The sequence below is a fragment of the Suillus clintonianus genome (genome assembly GCF_016758775.1).
Source record: "Suillus clintonianus strain FC179 chromosome Unknown DEU56scaffold_69, whole genome shotgun sequence".
Taxonomy (NCBI): Eukaryota; Fungi; Basidiomycota; class Agaricomycetes; order Boletales; family Suillaceae; genus Suillus; species Suillus clintonianus.
In genome coordinates, this window is record NW_024539293.1 from 67,023 (window position 1) to 88,499 (window position 21,477).

Genomic DNA, 21,477 nt, shown 5'->3' on the forward strand with positions numbered 1-21,477 from the left:
CTCTCTGGCAACGTAGCCTCGACGTATTTACCTGTTCTTTTTACATAGCCTTACAGTATATACTGAATCCTACCCGCTCGTGTTGTTGCCTTATTTCAATGTTGTATAGTGTCCCACTACTAAGTATAGTATGCTGCGCGTACAAAAGCGAACACTGAACTAAAAAAAATCACATACATCGAAACTAATGCAAAGGACCTCGGTAGATGTCAAGAACGCACTCTAATGCAATGGTGGGGCGATGCTTGCCAAACAAACCACGCTTAGTAAACATTCGAAGGAAAAAGGAGGTGGTAGTCGAGTCTTTATCTTCGATCAACTGCTGCAGCATGCTGGATTCTTTATCTCCTTCATGGCAGTCGATCAAGTAACTATATGCACGCCGGTTGCCATCCAATGTGAAGTAGATGTGGAGTCTGGGATATTCTTCCGCTTTCGAGGACTGTTGAGTTTTGTTTTGAAGGGGCAGATTACAGCGTGAAAGGTCGACAACCAGGCGGAGTGGGTTGACGACTTGGCCCGGATCGGTAAATTGCATGGCTGGGAGAAAGCGGTAACTCACTTGACTCCCGGTCTTTTCTTATCACAGAAACAACAACAGCACTAATTGGATTAGGGTCTTCACGATCGGCGGTGACCGCACCTGAAAATTCGACGAGTTGGAATTCCTTAGAGTCTGTTCGGGATCACGATTTCGCCCAACTTCGAGAAATTCAGAAAAGAAAAAAACAACTTAAGTAAGCATGCCGGTGTGCCGTGTGCCCTGGTCACAGTGTGACATCTTCTTATCGATTCAATCATGCCCTCGACACGAAACTCATCAGTGCGATACTCTCTCCGGTTCCACCCAACTATGACTAAAGGAAAAGGTAAAAAGAAAGCAGCCACTGACAGTCAGGAAACTGCCGCACCAGCAAAAGACCGCTGCATATGGTCTCTGGATGATGAGAGGAAGCTCGTGGAATACGCTGTACAACACCACGCCAAAGGTGGCGATGGTATGAACTTCACCAAATTGTTCTGGGTTGGTGCCGCCGCCGAGATGGCAACACGCCCATGCCCCGAAGGCGCTCCCAAGACACCCGAAGCCTGCCAATCCAAATGGACTCGGGTAAGTACTATTGTTGTATTGATACATGTGCCGTTACTGATATAATTTAATGTATCTCTAGATCAAAAAGATGTATCAGGTGGTCGACAAAATCGCTAGCCATGCCTCGGGGCTATCATTCCACCCGGAATTAGGAGCCAACATCAGCGAAGAATCAGAGACTATGTGGGCGGACTTTATCAAGGTCTTTTTTCGTCTATTTCCCCTGCTCTACCTTACTAATTATTCACGCAGCATAACCCCTCAGCGAAGCCTTTAAGAAACAAAGGCTGGTCACATTACGAGGCGCTGCGAGGGATCATTCCGACACACACGAGCAGCTGGGTTGGGTTTCATGCCGGCACGAGCCTCACCACAAACACGTCGACTCCTACAGCAACTGGTAGCGACATAACTCAAAATACTACCGCCGATGCCCCCGCCGATGTCATGTCGTCACTGGAGAACGCGCTCCATCAGGTCGAGTTCCGCGATCTCGATCTCGATGATGACGACATGCGCACCACCCCAATACCGAACGATACCCCACCTGTCCCCGCGCCTATCCTACCTGTCCCCGCGCCTATCACACCTGTCACGCCAAGAGGCTTCAACGCTGCAATGCAGCCTTTTGTTGCCCCCTCGATTTCCACGCCTGGTTCATCAACCGCAGTGAAGCGCAAAGCCGACGGGGACGATAGTGAACGATACGCGTCCCGCCCTCCACACTCTTCAAAAGCAAAGAGTGCGTCAGGGTCGTCGAAATCACAACGTCTCACGCTGCCGCTGGCTTTGGAAGGGTTGGGGGATAAAGTGTCCGGCGAAATATCTACCGCATCATCCACACTTCAGGACGTCATCACAGCCCACATCATGGAGCCCGTTCCATCCCGCAAGCGGCGCGCCATGCTTCGAGTCCAAGAGGAGAAGGACTTGGATGATTATGACGCTTTTGCAATGATCAGGCTGTTTCAAGCTGACGTCACTATCGCTGACGCGTATAATAGCATTACAAGAGATGGTATTAGGAAGATATTTTTAGCGCAGCACCTGCAGGAGGCAAGGAGAGTGCGCGCGAACGAACAGCAACTTTTATAATACCTTTACAATACATCTGCGCGCAATACAATACTTGGAGTTGACAGAAAACATCATCATGATTGGGCAGCAAAGACAAGATACATTGTACATAGGACTAGATACCTACAGCAAAAAAATGACAATATTATTCAGTTTGCACCAGGTGGCACAGGTGCTCCTCTGCGCCGCCTTTCCGCAAGGTAGTCATCCCACATCGACTGAGAAATCTCGTCACGAACATCGTGTGCACGAATGCGTGCTGCTTCAGTGGGAGGTCCATCGGCGAGTGTGCCGCTATCATAGTTACCGCTCCACTCATCCGCCTCCACGTCACGATAGTCGAGTAATTCGTCTGGGTCGTGGATGCGGATGACATTGTGTACGAGACACAATGCCGGAGGGATGCGGGCCTGTATGTCGGAATTGTACTCTGGAGGGAGCCGAAGTATACGAAAGCGGTTTTTGAGGACACCGAAGATACGCTCGACGACATTGCGGAGCTGCGCGTGGCGTAGGTTGTATAATTCCTGGGCATTGCAAGGCCTGCAAAGATTGTAAGTACTGTGCCAGGGTGATAAGTCAACTCACTGCAACATACACCTGATTTGCGCGGCCCCATTCAGCAAGGTGGTAGCGGACACCACGATAAGGCACGAACAATTCGTCGCATGCACCAAATCCAGCATCCGCCAGGTAAACCTTGCCTGGAGGGATTGTAAAATCAGTGAGACGTGCCACGTTGTAGACACGAGCGTCCGCTGCGGATCCTTGAAAGCCGCTCAACATGTACGTGAAACGCATGTCGAAGTCGCATGCAGCAAGGCAATTTTGAGTTAAATTGCCTTTGCGGTCACGAGCGGCATCGTGATCAGCAGCTGAGGGATGGCAATTGATGTGCGTGCCGTCAATAGCGCCGATAACGTTTGCGAAGTACGGGTATAGTTTCATTGTCTCAACAATTTGAGGGGGTATCGGAGTGTCTGCGTCGGGGAGCCGGACGTAAGTGGAATAGATTGGGCGGGAGGAGAATGCGATGAGAATGCGTTTGAAGTATCTGAAAGGAATAAAATTAGTACGCATAGCTAGGGGTAAGAGTGGGGGGATGCACTTCGATATAGTATCATTTGAGCGCTGGAAACGCTCAGCAAGGTGGCGTACAGAAATGCCTGTAACGCAGGCATATAGGAAGATGGCTAGCTGCTCTTCTAGGGTGACGTGCTTTGAGTCGTTGATCCCGCCATTGCGAAGTAATTGAAGTAGGATGATGAATACGTGGCGATGCACGCCGAGCTCACATCGAATCCGCTCTGGATGGCCATTCAGCAGTTCGTTGACCCAGCCAACCCCCGTCAGGATTGACGTGTGATAGGGTTGTTTGTCATAGTAGGTAGTAGTGTATGCATTTACAGCGATCCCCGCAATGTTGATGACTTCGGAAGCCGACGAGACCACGCGCTGAAAGAACTGAATGATGGCTTGGAGAAATTTTAAGTCGGATTGTTCAGCGTCTTCTACACTCTCCTCCAAGTCCTCATTAGACTCATCTTCCTCATCTCCTTGGTCCTCCTCATCCCTCTCATGATCCCTCGAGCCTGATGTTGTTGAATCCTCGTCATCGACCTTGTCACGGTATAGCAAGAGGTTGGAAAGCATGGCCGCGGTGTGCGTATACTACACGCGCATATTGATAACAACTGATCAGCGTGACATCGGTTTCAAGCTCCGATCAGGGCGTGCTTACTTAACATTGTTTTTTTCTTTTCTGAATTTCTCGAAGTTGGGCGAAATCGTGATCCCGAACAGACTCTTAGTATTACGAACGACCTTCCCCCGAATTCTGGTGCACAGTTGATCAGCAGCAAGGACCGCTTCTTGAACCTTGGTAAACCATGTCTTATTGCTAGCCCAGCTCCATATATCTGGATGGAGAGTCGCTGTTGCTGACAGCCGCGCATTTTTCTCGAGGAGGTATGTGACAATCTCGTCAGCACCTTTATCGAGAGCAATGTGTAGTACTGTTCTAGCAGTTCTGTCCTGCACAGAAAGATCATATGATGGTTCAATGAGTGCTTGTACGACTGCTAGCCATCTGGTTTTATCGACATATCTTCCGTATTTGGAGAGTAAAACATGGAGAGGGGTGGAGCCATTGACAATGAAATTGACATCCGCGCCGCATTGACGAAGTTTGCGAACAATATCGGGGGATGGCTTGGGAGCCACAACGGCCATACGCAGGATGTTATCTGGTATGTTGACCTCCGTGTGTGACAGCAAAAAATCCACGGCAGCTTCGCTTCCAATCGCAACCGCCAATGAAATCGGAGTAAGGGAGTCTTCAAAAACATGGTGGAGATATCGACGGTGCGTAAAGGGTCTGAAGGAATAAGACTTGTTGAGGTCGGCACCCAGCTTCTGGAGAGTACTGAGGAAGTCAGGCTTCGATGCTATGGCAAAAATCAAAGGAGGACCGTAATGAGTGGCAACATCCGCGTCCAGTAGATGGGGTTGCTGCTTGACAAGGTATTCGACCATCCATGGCTTTCCGTGCTCAAGTGGGATTAATAGAAGTGAGGGCAAAGTCGCAGCGGTACGCAGCCACCTGGGTTCATTTTGAGTCGGCCGATGCTCACAGTCTTCAGTTGCAAGCGCACGATGTTTATTTGTGTTTCGAATAAACTCCGAGTTCATCCATGCCAGGGCGCCCATGACGTCCGGATCCTCATCCTCAACATGTCCAAGGTGCTTCCATCCTCGGATTGCATAGCTGAACAACGGATGTTTTCGGCTAACATCGATAACATCACGATCACGATCATCCATGCGAAGTGTTGAACGACATTTAGCATCTATACACACATCAGTTTCTTAGCTCATGTACGTGAAAGATAGTATCGCACCTTTTGCGCAGATCTCATCCACAAAGTCGCATAACAGATACGTAATCAAGAGTTCGCAGATACGCGCATGCATGTCTGAGATCGATTTTAGGATGTTATTGGGGCAACGACTGATCAGGTATTCCTGGTTACATAGCGCATCAGCGGCCGAGTAGGATGAGGAAGGTTGACAAATCATACTTTGATGCTATAATGGGATAGAGCAACGACGCCGGTTTTCTCGTCATAGGTCACAAGACTTCCGCACGCGGCCACGATATCCATAGGGTCCATGACGCCAAGGTCCTCATTGAGACTCGTCTGCCCAACTTCGATCATCATCGCTTCATTGAGCTGGTCAAGCGTCAAAGGGGTGAATGCGCCAGCCAACCAAAGCAAGCAACTCTTGGCAATTTTGTCATCACTTCCTCCTCTTTGTTTGATGACGAAAATAATCCTGTCATACGTTTCGTATAGTCCAGCTGGAAGGTTGTCGAGGGCTGCCTCGATATCGATGCGTCTTTTGCAAGCCATAATTTCATCCAGTTGACACTGAGCCCAGCGAAACCTGGATGCGATCAAATGATGATGAATTTCCTGGAGGTGAGTGAAAGGCGCTTTACTTACATGCCCTCAGCCTTTTCTAACAGTTTCTCCAAAATCGTCTTCTTCAGTGTGTCGGGTAGGCGTGATAAACGCTTCTGAGTATTCAGCTGTTCGGTAATGTGAACCTGTATATCTGCTTTGATTTGTTCTGCGCTGTCCTTCAGCGATATGGTGGGGAGATTATCGAAGGCATCTTGGATGTCCGGCTCCCTTCTACCGGTGACGAAAAGTCGTAGCCGAGCGTCTTCAGCAAGATTTACAAGGTGTTCTGCCAGATCGCAGTGGTCCTTGCATTCGTCCAAGGCGTCGATCACGAGGACTGGTAGGTAAACTAGCGTAGACGCTTCAACAAGAAGCTTTCGTAGAATACCAAGATCTGTGGGACATGACTCTTCGTTCTTTTGCTGCTTCCATAGTTTTCGCAGAGAAACAAGGTCCCCGTACGTGTTCGGTCCTTGCTCCTCGCCTATCTTGGTTACCCAGTCGTCATTAGATTGTCGGAGCAGTTGAACAACCAAAGAACGCAATACTGCAGCCGCGATTGTCGTCCGGTCGTCCCGGAAATTGCAATAGAAATAAGCGAGTGTTTGTGGCTCTGCTTCCCCACTACCCTGAAATTCGTCGATGACGGCGGAGCTGAAATTGCACAAGTCACTATTGACTCTGAAATCTCTCCAGACGAGGTCAAACTCACGCAAGAATGGTCTTTCCGTTTCCAGCTGTTGCGGGTGTCAGTGACCTGCAATCGCTGGTGAATCTAATCAAACTCACGATGGCCATTCAACCATAGGAACGCGGAATCCGATGTATTCCACGTCTTATACTGATCGTCCTGGAAAATCCAACGACCAGTCGCGGTGTTGCGCTGGCGACGGGAGATATCGTGCTTTTCGGTACAAGACAAAGGGTTCATCCATTGAAGGAACTTTTGACGGTCCTCGGCTATGCATGTTTGAATAAGGTGAGGAGATAAATAACAGTCAGCGACTCACCTTTCTTGCGCGCCTTTTGTGCGGCAGAATCCTCTCTTAATTCCTGGACTCCTTGAGTAATTTCCTTGATTGTATTCCTAATGCTGCGTTAAATGATTGAGAATGCATCACGAGTGAGTCAACATACCATGAGTCGATGGCTAGAATTGCTGTAATGTCACCATAATATTGTTTCAGTCTATCAGCAATTACTCCTGCTTCCTTTTCTTTGAAAGGCCAGGTCAATCTGGTTTTCTTGCTCATTTTCCCGCTCGCTAGGTCATTCGGCAGAAGGCTCTTTAGTTCTGCGTATAATTTCGCCACTGGTCCATCTTTGGTCATCAAAGACGAAAGTGCGCGTTGGAGATTGTCTGGAAGAGAGTTACGGTGATCCTTCTCGATCTCCATGACTGTGGCGAGGACTCCTGTAATCGAATTACACTGATCGAGGAGCCTTTGGCAGGACGATGGAGCGTTGCGGACGGAAGCAACATATCCATACAAAAGAGCTGAGGCTTGCGCTATAGTTTGAACGACCTGAAAAATAGTGAGATCACTAGTGATGGGATCCATCTGGACAGTGGAAAACGCCACCCTGGCAGCGCCATGACTTTAAATCAAGGAGAGGTTAGGCGCTTATTAACATGTGGCATGCACTGCCGTCGTCGAATTTGGGCTAAGTAGTAGTAGCCCTCGTGTTATCCTGCTGGTATCCTGCCGTCATTAAGCGCTAAGCACTGATCGCTTCCAACCGCAGGCCGGATCTCAATTTGTGTACGTACCCGTTTTCCTTCAGCTCTCCAATTACATAAATAATCCACAGATTCCACACGAACCCACCATGGACGATATTACAGCTATCTGCACGTGCTCTCCAAATGCGCCGTCGTCATTTCCTCTCCCACTACTCATTCTGGCCCCAATATCCTGCTACTACGCAACACGGACGCCACACATGCTCTTGCTGTACACCAATGGACATCAATCAAGCAGAACAGAGAGCCCGCGCCATTTTTTCGGACCACCTTCAGGCTTCGACCAAGACACCCTTCCCTCATGTCAATGCCTCCCCTTGGAGGTGTCTCGTTGGTTGAAGAGAGCTCTGCTAGTATTTGTGTTACTCTCCGCACTGTCCACAGCTTCAGCACGCACTGACAGGACATCACTAGTAGCACCTATTGTAGATGATCGATGAGAATATTACCTGAGGGCTTAGGTTCTTGGGCGCCGATCTGGATTCTGATATATTTATTTCAAATGAAAGAACATCACCACAGCGTGCGACGAACCTAGTACTTACTGATGATTGTATCAAGATTCTGCAGTATCACGGGCTCGTCGGGCTAGCCTTAAAAGTTGGGCTTTGTGTCTTCTAGAACCAGATCGTGTCACGACTGATCTGTTATAGTCTGCTACTTATGCTAACCACAGAGGACCTTGAGGAAGGACTCCGTGAGAAAATGAAGGACAACGGCCAAGGATCGACTCGGTTGAGCGCGAATCGCAACTCCCCATCGATGTTCGACCGCGAGCACCATTGAAATAGTCCTTTTACATTACTCTCGGCGCGATACAGACCAATCGGACTCGCTGGCATGTATTATCGAATTCGTAGAGTTCATTGAACCAGATACGAACAAAAGGAATTACAGTTTTTGTTCGAACCTGCTATAGATAGGGTTAGGGTTATAATTTAGGAGGATCCTGGCAAAAAAAGAGTTGATTGACGCGTCCACGCGACTTCGGACGCGTTCTTGTTCTTCTCAATACCTACTCCACTATCCACCTTTCTCAAAACATGACCGACGTCGAGGGCTCACCAGCCCCACGACGCTCTCAGCGCGATAAAAAACAAGTAAAACCCTATGCTTCAGGTCCGTGCCCCTTCTTCTTCCTCGTTCGCACCGTTGATTCGAGATACACGAGTAGGGAGCCAAAGCCCCAACAAGCGCAAGCGCAATGTGGAGGAGGAAGACCAAGTAGATGATCAAGAAATGGGTGATGCTGAGGTTGAAGCAGACGATGAGGAGGATGCCGATGGAGTTGAAGACGACCGCGATGATGAACCAGACCGCCCAGCCAAACGAAAGGGAAAGGCCACTGCGCCACGCAAAGCAAAGGTGAAAGCTAAGGGTCCTCCGCCTCCAAAGAAACCACGGACGGCAAAGAATGCTGCACCGAAGCCTCAGAAAGCCCCTAAGCCGACGAAACGTAAAGCTAAAGCCAACGGAAACTTCGATGCAGACAAGCTGGCGACTGAGACCAAGATTTCTGCAGATAATCCACTTTTCAGTGCGCAGGAACCCATTTCCTTGTATTTGCCTTGTTCATGTCTTGTTTGTAGATGCTATCATGAACCCGTCAGCGGCGCTGCAGTCCACCGCGGAGGATTTTTTGGACTCATTAACACAGAGTCCAGGTACCGCTCAGGCGGAACTTATCAACTGTATTCTACGGGCATGCGGGTGCAATGACTCGGTGGATGCAGATGAAGTTCTAGACTATGACGGCGTTGTCGATTCGCTTGATAACTTTACTGAGGGACTGAAACAGGTACGAGCAAGATACTTTAAACCATGAACTATCTCTCACACTACCCAGGAAAATTCGCCAATATACCCCCTGACCTCCAAGTTACCAATTTTCAAGCGTTTTCGAGCATGCTTGAGCGAGCTGATTTCACGCCTTGTTCTAAGCGCGGCCGACGTCGGAGCACTGTACACGAGTGATATGATAACGACACTGCAGACGTGGGTCGTTGCGATGAGCAGTTCACAGATCCGAGCTTTCCGGCACACAGCAACAGCAGTGGCTCTAGAAGTGGAGACCGCGCTGTGTCAAGTAGCAGCGGCAGTTGAGAAAGAGGCGGAGATTGTCGGGCGACAACGTGAAGGAGAAAGGAAGAGACGTGCAGCAAACAAAGCCCAAAATGTGAGAGAGAAGGACTTGGATGGCAAGGCGGCGGAGGTGAGGAAACGTCGTGCTGCCCTTGCAGAGTACCTCAAGGAGATCGTTGATGGGTAAGTATCTTGTTTACTTTATCTGATGTAGTTTCTTTGACTGATACGCACCCTTCAGTGTTTTTGTGCACAGGTACCGCGATCTTGACCCGCATATCCGCGCTGAGTGTGTGCGTGCAATGGGTCACTGGTTTACACACTACCCCGCCCATTTCCTCGACGCGTCCTACCTACGCTACGTCGGGTGGGTGCTTTCCGACAGCGCGACACCCGTCCGCCTCGAAGCCGTACGCGCTTTATCAGCCGTCTACGCACAGGCTGAGTATATCGGTGGCCTCATGAACTTCACTGCACGCTTCAAGCCCCGCCTTCTCGAGATGGCAGCGCGTGATACAGAGCTCGCCGTGCGCACCGCTGTACTCGGCGTCCTAGGTGCAGTCGACCAACATGGCTTGCTGGAAGACGAGGAACGGGAACAGATGTGCCAACTCGTGTTTGATGGCGAGGTGCGTGTGAGGAAAGCAGTGGCAGGATTTGTCGGGGGCCTCTGGAATGAACTTGTTGAGGAACGGTTGGCGGGGCGAAAGGTGGGTGAGAAAGGAAAGGAACGGGCAGGTGCCAAGGCTCTATCGTTGTTGCTTGTGCGGTGGGACCGCGAGCGCGTGGAGGAAGAGGACGGGAGTCAGGATGATACGCAGAGAGGAGTGGCTATGAGCACAGACATTAAGGGGCGTACGGCGCTTGCTGTGGAGGCTCTGTGGGATGACGTGGACTCTGCGAGCGGGTGGGAGGGGCTTCTTGAGATGTTGTTGCTTGATCACTCTGCTGGAGGAGGCGAGGAGGATTTGGATGCCGCGGATGACTCCATCGCTGCTTCTGCGAAAAACACCGTTGACGAGGCATGGCGCCTGACTGAGACAGAGGAAAGCGTGCTGCTGGAGGTGCTCATTGCGTCCCTTCGAAGAGCAAAAAATCTTGCTGGCACCGCGAAAAAGGTGAGTGCCACTTGTCGTTCAGTCTGATTGGAAGGCTAAGATTCGACGATGGTAGGGCGAGGACGAGACGCTGCTCTCGGATCTCACTCGTGCACTGATCAAGGGACTCCCGAGGCTGTTCATCAAGTACCAGACGGACGCCAACCGGATTGCGAATGTGCTGCTAATCCCACCCTTAATGAACGTAGAACTGTATCTGGAGATGCGGATGATGACTGTAAGTTTGGTATTCGACGCCTTTGACTTTTTTTCTGTTTGGTGATTGCGTATCTGTCAAACATCTCCGCTCTTTATTTCTCTTCTTATTCCTGTGCCTGTTCGCTGATACTTGTGTGTGATCCACAGGCCTACGCCAATCTCTGGGACGATATCACAAAGCAATTCCTCTCCCACTCCGCCCAAACTGTACTCACTTCTGCTGTCGCCTGCATCACGCACCTCCTCTCTTGTCCCTCGCTCAGCAACACCAACAGCACAAAGATTCTAGAACTCGAGGACGAGCTTGCAGCGCAGCTTCGCGATGCTGTCGGCGGGCGCGAGGAGATCGAAGTCGCTGGGTTCGTCGAGGACGAAGTGCTTGCGCTAAGCGCAGTGTGTGCGCGAGTCTGTGCATTAACAGGGACGAGAGATATGTGTGGATGGATGGAGGAGAGTGAGGGCGGGAAGCAGAGTTGTGTGTGGGATATAATATCTGCACTCGTGGAGCGGGGACGGCTGGGGTACAGAGAAGAAGAGAGGGTAAGTCTCGCTTCGCGCGCTTTATCGGATTGTGACTGATGGGTGTGGTATAGATGATCGAGCAGGGACTGCAGGTCCTCGGACTACATATTATGTGGAAGACCCGGAGCTTGCCTGACGCTAGGGAGGCGACACCCGAAGACGAGAAGTATATGGAGACTCTGCGCGAGCAACGGGACTCTTTGCTCGAGAAGTTGGTGGAATATGCAGTTGGTACGCAGTCGAATACTGCCGAAGCTGTCAAACGCGCAGTATGTCTCTTCTATTTGGGTTTCCAATCTGGGAGATACTGACACCTTTCTAGGCCTTCCAGAATCTTATGACATTGCACATCCTCTTCTGCGCGGAGCAAACGACGACGCCAGATGGGCGTGTGCTACCAACTGCTGCATTTCCCCTTGAGCTTGACGATGAGGTACAGTACCGCTGCGCAGGGTTCATCCAAGCCGCGATCGAGCAGTACGCCGAGGTTCTCGAGGAGGGACAGGCACCCAGGGAGGAAGAGGCAAGTGAGAGTGGTGAGAGCTCAGGTGAGGAGAATGTGCCTACAAAGGGTAAAAAGGGCAAAAGCAAAGCAAAGTCGCCTGTTATCAAAGGTTAGTCGTTGTGCCAGGCACTTTTGTTGATTACTGACAGTTTTCGGCTGTGACGTGCAGAGCAGCCACTCACGCGCACTCATCTGGAGCAAGAGTACGTGTTCATGGGAACGATTTCTACGTTCCTAAGGGCTATTCGCGCAGGCGCTGTGCATGTGAGACATAGCGCTGTACTACTAGCACATTACGGACGCCTTGGACCTGCGTTTGATCTTTGCACGAAGGTGATCATCGATTCTCTGCGCGAAGCGGGTATGTACCGGGAGAACGGCGATCTCGTGGTCGATGTTGTCACGCAGGCACTGAAGGAGGTGCGTCTTACTCTCTTGTTTTGTAGAAACTTATTAATTTGGTTAATGCAGTCGTTCACACTTGTCCTTGACTCTGTTGTTCGCGGAGAAGACCATGTGGTTGCTCTTGCCAAGCAGCTTGGGCAGAGCTTCATGATCCGAGGTGCACAGCTCTCGATTGTCAAGAAGCTTGATAGCCAATACATCGTGCAAACGCACACGAACCTCCTCACTTGGATTGTGAAGCGCATTGGAACATATGAGGCTGCTAAGAATAAGAAGGCGCGCAAAACGGCTATTTTATTCTTCAGGGTCTTGCAGCCTCTTCTGGCAGCTGTTGATAGCCGAGACGGCTTAAAGATGTAAGCTGAGAGTAATTCTACAGGAGAATAATCAACTGACAGAATGATTTAGCAAAGCCCATATGGACCAGGTTCTTGCTCAGGCTAAGATCGAGGTTCCACCATCATCCAAAATTTGGGAACCCCAGAGAGCATATGAGAAGAAGTTGTCTTCGATCATGGCAAAGGATAAAGGCATGTACTAAGTCGATGTAAAAACGGTATTTATAACTCAGATCCTCTCTAATAGGCGGTGCGAAAGGTAGAAAGGCTAAAGGCGCAAAGAGTGCAGCAATGATCACCAGCGACGAATCAGAGAGCGAACCAGAACCTCAACCAGCTGAGGAAGAACCTCCCGCACCGAAACCACGCCCGAAACCGCGTCCTTTACGCCGCCAGCGATCTCCTACCTCGTCTCTGTCGGAGCTTGAAGCGAGCGACCAAGAGGCTGGGGGACAGGAACCCATCGAAGAAGCAAATGAAAAACCCGAAGCTGAGCCGGAGGCCGAGCATGAAGAGGAGCAGGCGACTCCGAGGAAACGACCTCTTCCTCAAGCAACATACGGCAGGTCACCGACGAAGACACCATCTGTCCCTCCTGTATCTAATGGCATCACTTCCCCATCTACGCGGAAACGACAGAGGACGGACGATGATGATGAGGACGTTGGAGAGAGTGGAATTGAAGCTATTGAAGCCAATGGCAACGCCGATACCCCCAGAGACGAAGGCCCTCGAGAAGAGAGCCCGTCGAATGAGATTATCTTCAGGAGGAAACGTGCTCGTCATTAGTGCGAGGGATTTTTCGAGTTTTTATACTTATTTGTGACTTGTCGGGCGTGGCTTTATCTTGCTGTTTTACTGCTATGTTGTAGGTACATATGATCAGGATTAGAGAGCAAAATGATTCCGATTAGCATTTGGTCTCGTCAGAGTCTACAAATGCGCTAGATCAAGAGGTTCTATTAGAGTCTAAAACACGATCATTTGTGAGACTACTTATTATAATTATAATTAATAGCACTGTGAATGATTATGCACGCTTTCAACTCGGAAGACCACTTTTCTCCTGGCACCTGCACTCTAAGACCGTCTCAGGATTTCGATTGATATTTATGCTATCCGGACCCAGTGAGCGTCTCAGCAACTTTCACTGGCAGATGGCCCTGCCTCGCGGAATCCCTAGGGCCGCGGTATGATACGGGTAGGGGTACGGTATTACCCATACTAACCCGCGGTGTAGGACCTCGGTGTTGCATTCATCCGCAGGTACACGTACAAGAAGTAGTAGCACTACGTTGGTCCAATAACCTCACCCAACACATCCACTGTGCGAGATTTGCCCTAAATCCAGTGAGTAAAATCATATGCTATACGGCCCAAAAACGCTGACTTAACTCACCGAACTTCATTACTGGCGCGCTCCTGATCAGTATGATGGGCAGGCTGCTTGTCCTTTTCGGACAAAAGCAGAGAATATCAATCTCTTCGTTGCCTGTACCTTGTGTCCCAGGACCCAGGGCGATCAGCTCAGCTCTCGAGACGTTGGTATCTTCCTTCCATTGATCTGGCTGTATACTTGACAGCAGCTGAGAAGCGTGCCTTCTTGGTGCCTTCTGCAATTATGTTAACTTTGACGGCAACACAGCAATTATAAGTTCCACCATTTCTCCCTCTCTACCTCTGGGCTGTCTTGGGAAAGCAGTGGCTCGATGCTTATAATGCAGCTCGCGGACGGGGGACTCTGGAGGAGAGCGGCACACAGAGACAGAAGAAACTGGACAGACTGGAGTATTTTCACCTCCAGTCCGTCTTGCAGGCATTTATCGTGCTCCTCCAAATCTCATTAATCCTATTTGGCTTGTCCCTCAATGCCAACATGTGGGCCCGGGGCGTGGCAAGGCCATGTCCTATCTTTGCAGCCAGTCGCTGGAAATCCATAAAGAACTTCGTTCGGAATCCATGTATACCCGGAATTATTGGGGTGGCAAGAGCCGGTTCATTCGTGATGCGTTCATGACTACCCGTAACGCCTGCAAACAGTTAACTCATAAATACACAGCAAGAATCCGCTCGACAAACGCATAAGGCTGGCACACGCACCGCTCTCAGTTGTCCACGGAAATTCCTATCGTTTTTCACTTCCAGACAATGAAAATGTGATTTGGGATAGTGATCTGCGGTGGTCTCACAAGTGACAGATTGATGCCCAGCTGTGAAGAATTTGACTGGTTACCTAGTGGACGAAGCAGACGACAAAGGAGACGACGAAACAAAAGCTCTGCTCGCGCTGAGTGCCATGCGTGGACTAGGAAGCTCTACCAAGCGACGCTCCTATATCACGGCATTCATCCGCTGCGATAAATGATGAGTGGCGTGAACGTCTGACCCGTGATGGCCTCCTCGAGCGGTGCATTTATCTATTCGAGGAAGCTCTCGAGCGCAGGTCTTGAGTTCTTGGATGCAACCTTGCTGGGATCTTCGCATATATCGGTTCCTCAGCCGAGGTTCTTCTTTTTAGTTCTGCCCAGGAGAGGTGGTGGACAGTCATCAGGGAAACATGGGGGCGATCAGGAGGTATCTGGTAGCAGACCAACCACGTTAGGGCGACAGCGACTAGGCAACAGGTCTCGCTAGGGATGTGCACAAGGCTTTGGAGTCTTTGCAGGAGAGACAAGCACTCTTTTGCGACCGTCAGTGTAGTCGCTCAGGCTGACGTCGATGCTGGACTATCCTCCGTGCAGGGCTTGGGTGACGATCTGTGTCGTTTGATCGAGAACGCAAACCCTTAGCAAAAGGATGAGGTGTCTTTATGGCCTTGAAGGAAAGGCGTTATGTAGCCTCCCTTGTGGTGGGATATGACGAAATATTCATTCAACATCCGACAACTTACAATCCACCCTGGACTATAGCTGGTCTTTCGGACATCTCCCCTTACTCCAAGTCAAATGTACAGCGCCCATTTTACAACCGTCAGTATTGGATTGGGCATAGCACATATCATAGCATAAGAATGATGCAGGAATTACAATTTTTGCCGAGTGAATGCTCAACCGAAGCCAAAATCCAACGACGAGTTGATGATATTGAAGATGCAGAAAATGCTGCACTTGCAACTCAAGGGAAAGGGAGACGTGATATAAAAAACGATGATTGGGTGGGCCTTCCCGTCCTCCACATCTATCATGACAGTAGTCCGCCGGCCCCTCAGCCGGGGGAGAGAATGCCCCACGAGTGCATTTATTTCTCGGGGTTGGGGTTCCTGGAAGTAAAATCGATTGATTAGTACTTTGCGAATAGCGATGAAGAATACAGGAGAGCAAGGCGTGCGAAGGATCGGCTCATCGATATCATCAAGGATGCAGCACTCACATTCTCCGCTTGCCTCCAGGAAGCGTCGTTACGTTCACGAATCTGCCGGGCCAATTAGCTTGAACTACAGAGTGGATGGGATGATACACACCTGCGGTTGTACAAGATGCGCTTCTTCGCACGGCCCTTGGGCGTTTTCTTCTTCTCCTGTTTGTCAACCTTTGGTGTTTGCGACTTGACCTTACCGGCACGCGCGAGAGATCCGTGAACTGTTCATAATGAAACGGTCAACAGGTGCGGATTGCAAGTGCGAGCAGCCTTACCTTTACCCATAGTGCTTGACGATGACGGACTTCGATAGTACACGCACGTGAGTAGCCAATTTAGTACTGTATAGTTTGGAGGCATAAGGTTTCGGAAAATACCGAAGACAGAACTTCTCTTCCATCTTGTGAAGGACTCAGGAGAGCGCGCGGCAATATTGCGGCGATTGGATTAATCGTATAATATTCTAACTACAACGCACGACATGTGTCATGCATGTAGATCGTTTGTAAGTGGGTCCATGTATACTCGCAAGTCCGTATCAAACAAATAATATCATGAACAACAAGCGAAGTATCAAGGGTAAATAAATATCGCACTGGGGTATATTAGTTTGTCATCATGCCAAGCTGCGCTAACATGACTTGTCGCTATCGAGAAATAAGGTAAGGGTTTGGTTCATGGAGTGTTGAGCAAACGCACGTCGTCATAGAGAACACTATGGATGGCTCTGTTTTCTCGAGCACGAGGTCGTATGGCAATCATGTCGGACATTGGCCTGGGGCTAAGTGACACATGCTTAGAACCAAGTAACCCAGACACAGAGCGTGGCCTGGAAGATGATTCGCTAGGAGTCTCTTGAAGAGTCAGACCCAGCATTTCATACAGCTCTCGCTGAGCTTGCGCCAAGGCTCGGGCACCAGAAACTGAGGCGTTCGAATTGGAGCCTATATCGATGAACGTCGTGAGATAATACGTGGCTGTGAATCCAAGATGTGACTTACCCAGAGAGCTGCGACCAGATAAATTCGACGTGACAATGCCAAGCGGTGTGTGTAAAGGCAGTGGGGGAACCGGCGGGATATCGTCTGAGGTTGCAGACATAGACATCATTAGGCTCGTACGAGTACCCGAGCTACTGACAGAAGAACGCTGACTTCGAGTTTTGCTGAGCGGCCGCAAGCCTGCTTTAGATTGACGTATACTCGACTTCCGAACGGCCGAAACTCGCGCAGATCGTCTACTTGACGGCCTCAACGCTGCCGTCCCTTCAACGTGCTCTCGACTGTCTCGAACCTGATCCGAAAGATTATCAAAATCTTGGGCGACATCCTCTGCTTGTTTCCACGCCTCATCTCTTTCGGCCCCCATCGAGTCGATTTGTTCTCGAAGATTCTGTGTTTCAGTGACCTGTTTAAGGAAGGTAGCGTTGACCTTCCTCAAAGCCATGGCAAGGGCACTGGCAGAGTGTACGTCACGCAAACTCTTCAGTTGACCTAGCTGCTCGACAACAGTATGGAGCTCGTCAGTGAGCTGGTCAAGAGCAATGGACACTTCAGAAAGCTCCTCCACGGTGCGCGCAGCAGTCATAGGATCGCACAAGTCTGGACCATCCAGATGTCCAGCAAGGGCGCCCATAAGCTGCCACCGCTTGCGTACGAGCGCCTTGTACTTCGTTTTAACATCGGTGCGCTGCATCTCTAGGCGATGGACTTCCTCAGGAATATCCACATCTAACATCTCTGTCCTGAGAAGACGTATAGACGAGGCTTCAGCAGACTGCTTGATGGCTCGCGAGACGATCGTTTGAAGCTCATGTTGAGAGAGAGTCCACTGAGCTGCCTCCATGGTCAATCCTCGCCACCTCTGGGGTGGCGTCTGGAATTTCGGCGCCGGCGTCGAAGCAGCAGCGGTCAGTTTGCGCCATGCATAGCCTGATCCGGAACCATGGGCATATCCGCTGCCCACAGATGAAACAGACCCGTTACGCTCCCTGATCCCGGGTACAAATGACCCAAGTGGCTGACCAGGACCACTAGGTTTGCGTGGACCAATTGGCAGTGGCGGTCGAGCCCTAGCTCGACTCCTGATATTGGAAGGCGGGCTAGAGGTAGCAGAAACGGATGGTTGTCGGATGATGAAGTTGACGTCTGAGCCAGTTTCCTGCGACGAAGCACCGCCACTAGTGCTTGTTGTCAAAGGTGTATCATTCTCGTTTGAAATCACGCTGTGATATGGGGGAGGAGCTACGAATGAAGGCGTCAACGATGGTGATGAATTGACAGATGACGGTCGGAACGGACTCCTTGAAGGAGTAGAGAGTGGCGAAACGGAGGGTAAAAATGAGGTACCAGCGACATGAGAATCAGATTCAGGGCGTTGCAATAAATGATCCGGAGCTGAGCCGGTGGCCCTTGAAAATGCCGCTTGCGGCTGAGGGCTGAGTAACTGAGGGTGTTTCGGTGATGGTGTACCAGAACTGAATAAATTAGTGCTGGAAGGTTGAAGATTAGGGCTAGATGATGGCAGGCTAGCGCCTGGTGAATTGGATGGTGACAATGAGGATATGCTTCCAGAGCGAGTAAATGGGATGGAAGGTGATGCATTTTTGGATCCTGGAAGGGGCACAGATGTTGGGGACAACGAAGGCTTCTCGACCAAAGAGAGTGGTTTTGATGAAATAGATGTGAATGAATTTGGGGAAATAATTGAAGGGATCGATGATGCAGTATGGGGTGCGAGCGCTTGCAAAACTTCATCCTCTTGAAGCTTATCGCTGCTCGTGGATACACGGTAGAGTGGGGAGCATATTACGGGATCAACAGGGGATGATTGTGGTGGTATCGCGATATCAATCTTCTGATCAGTTGTATGGGTCTGCTGTCCTGGGGATGCTGGAATGGGTGCAACTTCAGAAGGGATCTCAAGAGGGACAGGTTCAGGCGGAGGTGTTGACCTCATAGGTGACGCGATAGACGCAGGCCTGCGAGGGGCAGCAGAATTATCATCTCCCGCTGAACCCTCTGCTCGCGATAGAACGTTCAGTGTCATCGCCCGGGACAATGCGCCAGCGCCATCTTGTGGTACCGGAAGGGTCGCCGACCTAGGCGCCTGAGGGCGTCCAGGAAGCTGGAGTGCCGTTATGGCTACGGGAAAGTTGGGGGAGAATAATGGAGTGAAAATATTTGGAGTCTCGGGGAAGGTCTGTTCCCCAGTGGAAGAGCTCGAGGAGGGGAAAGACGGTGAACTTTGCGACTTGGGGCTCACAGCGATCGCATAATCAAGGAGGTCATACTCTTGACTGACAGTGACGCTTCCGGGAATCCCAGGGGCACGTTCCGCACGTTGACGCTGTGCAAATATTCCCGTATCGGAAAGTGGGCTGGTGTCAAGATTATCCAACTCTGCAAAGGCGGTTAATGGCATCTCGATGTGGCCAGCAGGAACTGCAGAAGTGGGTACCAGAGGGAACTGGGACAGCACAGAGGGATATTGCACAGTAGACGAAGCAATCAATGCAGGAGTGATTGGCGTTTGTGGGACAAAAATTGAACGAGGGCGCTCGCCGATGGGAAGTCTGATCTGCTTTTTATTGCGTTGAAAAATACTGCTAGACAGTACATCTGATGCCTTGGAGCCTGAAGAACGTTTAATGACAACTGACAACAAAAACTCGTGGACGCTTACTTCTCCCACCCCTCAATGATGGCGATGCTCCCAGCGCTCGTGCCCTGCGCTTCCTCAGACTGACATCGCTAGATTCCATCTGCAGGCATGCGCTGACCTCAGAGCTAATGGATGCAGCAGGTTGCGTAGGCTCAGGGGCAACGAATTGATACCCATCCAGACCATCCGTTGGACTAGGAGAGAAGAACTCAGATGATTGAATCGATGTGCTAGACACGCCTGTTCCCGTTTGGTGAAATGATGGCTGCGACGATGCTGTTGCAGGCGTGTGAGAAGCAGTATTTGGAACATCTGAATCAGTCTCATCCATCCTTGCGAGCATACTGCTTGCAGCTATGGAACTACCACTCTTCATTGGCCGAGCGTCGCGAATTGACTGTGGTGACATTGGCGTCGTCGGCACAGGCGAAGGAACCTCTGATATTCTGGAAATGCGTCTTGATAAGCCTGAATGCATGATTATATCAGGAGACGCTGTGGCCGACCCGCCGGCATCAGGAGATGGCTCTGATTTATCTTGAACGATAGACGCTCTCGCTTGATCCAGTATGAATGATCCTGATCCTGAAGGCAGGGGAGGCACAGGAGGCACAGTTGAGTCACGACCCGAGTCGTGTGCACGCGCAATCTCCGCCAGCAGATGGTCACCACGAGGAAGAGTCGCAGAATCTTGACGCGTCATACCGCTGCGGTATCGCGATCCCCGATCACTCGACGACAATATGAACGAGTTCCCGATCAGGGCACGAGCAAGAGTTGTGCCGGATATAGCGGACATGTTTTCCGACTCCATGGGGGATGGAGGGGAAGCGCTTGGAAAAGGTTGCTGATTCGAGCCCGAAGATCCGACCACATTCGCTGCTGGTCGCCTGGTCGGTGCTCTGGTCGGAGCAGTTTCGACTTCTGGTATATAGATTGGGGCAGGAATCATCTTCTTCGAAGCGGAAGGTACCTTAAGGATATAATCAGCTCATGTTTCTCTGGAAGTCGTTTAGAATGGAATAAGAACGTGATTTTCTGCCACAACTACCGACACGCAACCAATTGGATTCGAAAAGACGTACCACATTATCAGATGGCTTCCGGAAGTGAGATATATTAGCGGTAATAGCCTCCTAGATGTCATAGTAAGATATCGAAATGGCAGAATTGTCAAAGACTCACTTGAAACGTAGGACCCCGATTTAAATCCTCTTTCGCGGTATGAAGGGCGGTAGCTTCAGCTATCGCTGATCCTTGTGGTGGGCTCATGGTAAGGCTCCATGTAGAACCATGGGAACCACGCTTTCCATTCAATAGCTCCTGCGGGAACCAGTCGTCCAGGGGCTCTGGGCTATAGTCCAAATGGACCAAACAAGATCCAACATTTAATTGATTGCGAGAAGTGGACGAAGAAGGGTTCTCGACAGACGTGTCTCTGTCTGAGGGAAGTTCTTCGGTCATCTGAGAATTGAACGGCTTCTCGTGAATGTCGAATATCTCTTCTGGAGGAGCAGATAGAGCGGGTGAAGTGGGTGACTGGTGCGGTCGAGTAGGTATCCCAGAAGATTTTGTCACCTTCGGCTTTCGTCTACCACTCTTTCGCATGAAATTAGTGAGGATCATCCTCCGTCGCACTCTATATGACCTCCAGGGTAAGCTGCCAAGGGGTGCCGCAGCCTTCGAGTGGTAGATATACGAGCTATACCAGATTCAAACAAACTGTACAGCAATATGGTGTCCACGGGCGCGCAGAAGCGCGCTGTACGAGTGGTGGGACAAGAAGGTTGAAGGATGAGGAGTAAAGGGAAAAGTTGGTACATTTGGGTACATTCCGGCATTCATAGCAACGTCTGGCAGTTGCACATCAAAGCATCAAGGCATGAATGTTTGTTCCTGTTTGTTCTC

At 50.3% G+C, this 21,477-nt stretch overlaps 4 protein-coding genes across 4 annotated transcripts; 1 reads left to right on the forward strand and 3 right to left on the reverse strand.

Annotated features, from left to right (window-relative positions):
• Positions 1-4,070: 4,070 nt before the first annotated feature.
• DEU56DRAFT_957600 (uncharacterized protein) lies at positions 4,071-7,034 on the reverse strand (the record flags this gene model as incomplete). Its single annotated transcript, XM_041359267.1, has 9 exons — positions 4,071-4,089; positions 4,116-5,019; positions 5,071-5,194; positions 5,251-5,617; positions 5,677-6,291; positions 6,350-6,374; positions 6,427-6,597; positions 6,648-6,730; positions 6,775-7,034. The coding sequence occupies 9 exons, from the start codon at positions 7,032-7,034 to the stop codon at positions 4,071-4,073; spliced, it is 2,568 nt and encodes an 855-aa protein (XP_041205526.1).
• Positions 7,035-8,361: 1,327 nt separating this feature from the next.
• DEU56DRAFT_819364 (uncharacterized protein) lies at positions 8,362-13,462 on the forward strand. The gene is made up of 13 exons (XM_041354015.1): positions 8,362-8,500; positions 8,556-8,918; positions 8,971-9,179; positions 9,228-9,646; positions 9,705-10,581; positions 10,637-10,798; positions 10,927-11,319; positions 11,373-11,570; positions 11,624-11,915; positions 11,976-12,226; positions 12,278-12,567; positions 12,620-12,741; positions 12,797-13,462. Exons 1-13 carry the CDS (start codon positions 8,425-8,427, stop codon positions 13,336-13,338), a joined length of 4,194 nt encoding a protein of 1,397 aa, XP_041205527.1. The 5' UTR covers positions 8,362-8,424; the 3' UTR covers positions 13,339-13,462.
• A 1,959-nt stretch (positions 13,463-15,421) lies between these two features.
• Positions 15,422-16,205, reverse strand: DEU56DRAFT_819374 (ribosomal protein S30). The gene is made up of 4 exons (XM_041354016.1): positions 16,182-16,205; positions 16,010-16,127; positions 15,919-15,960; positions 15,422-15,808 (listed from the first exon to the last, which is right to left on the reverse strand). Exons 1-4 carry the CDS (start codon positions 16,189-16,191, stop codon positions 15,787-15,789), a joined length of 192 nt encoding a protein of 63 aa, XP_041205528.1. The 5' UTR covers positions 16,192-16,205; the 3' UTR covers positions 15,422-15,786.
• A 376-nt stretch (positions 16,206-16,581) lies between these two features.
• On the reverse strand, positions 16,582-17,601 carry DEU56DRAFT_742109 (uncharacterized protein; the record flags this gene model as incomplete). Its single annotated transcript, XM_041348909.1, has 1 exon — positions 16,582-17,601. The coding sequence occupies one exon, from the start codon at positions 17,599-17,601 to the stop codon at positions 16,582-16,584; it is 1,020 nt and encodes a 339-aa protein (XP_041205529.1).
• Positions 17,602-21,477: the final 3,876 nt, after the last annotated feature.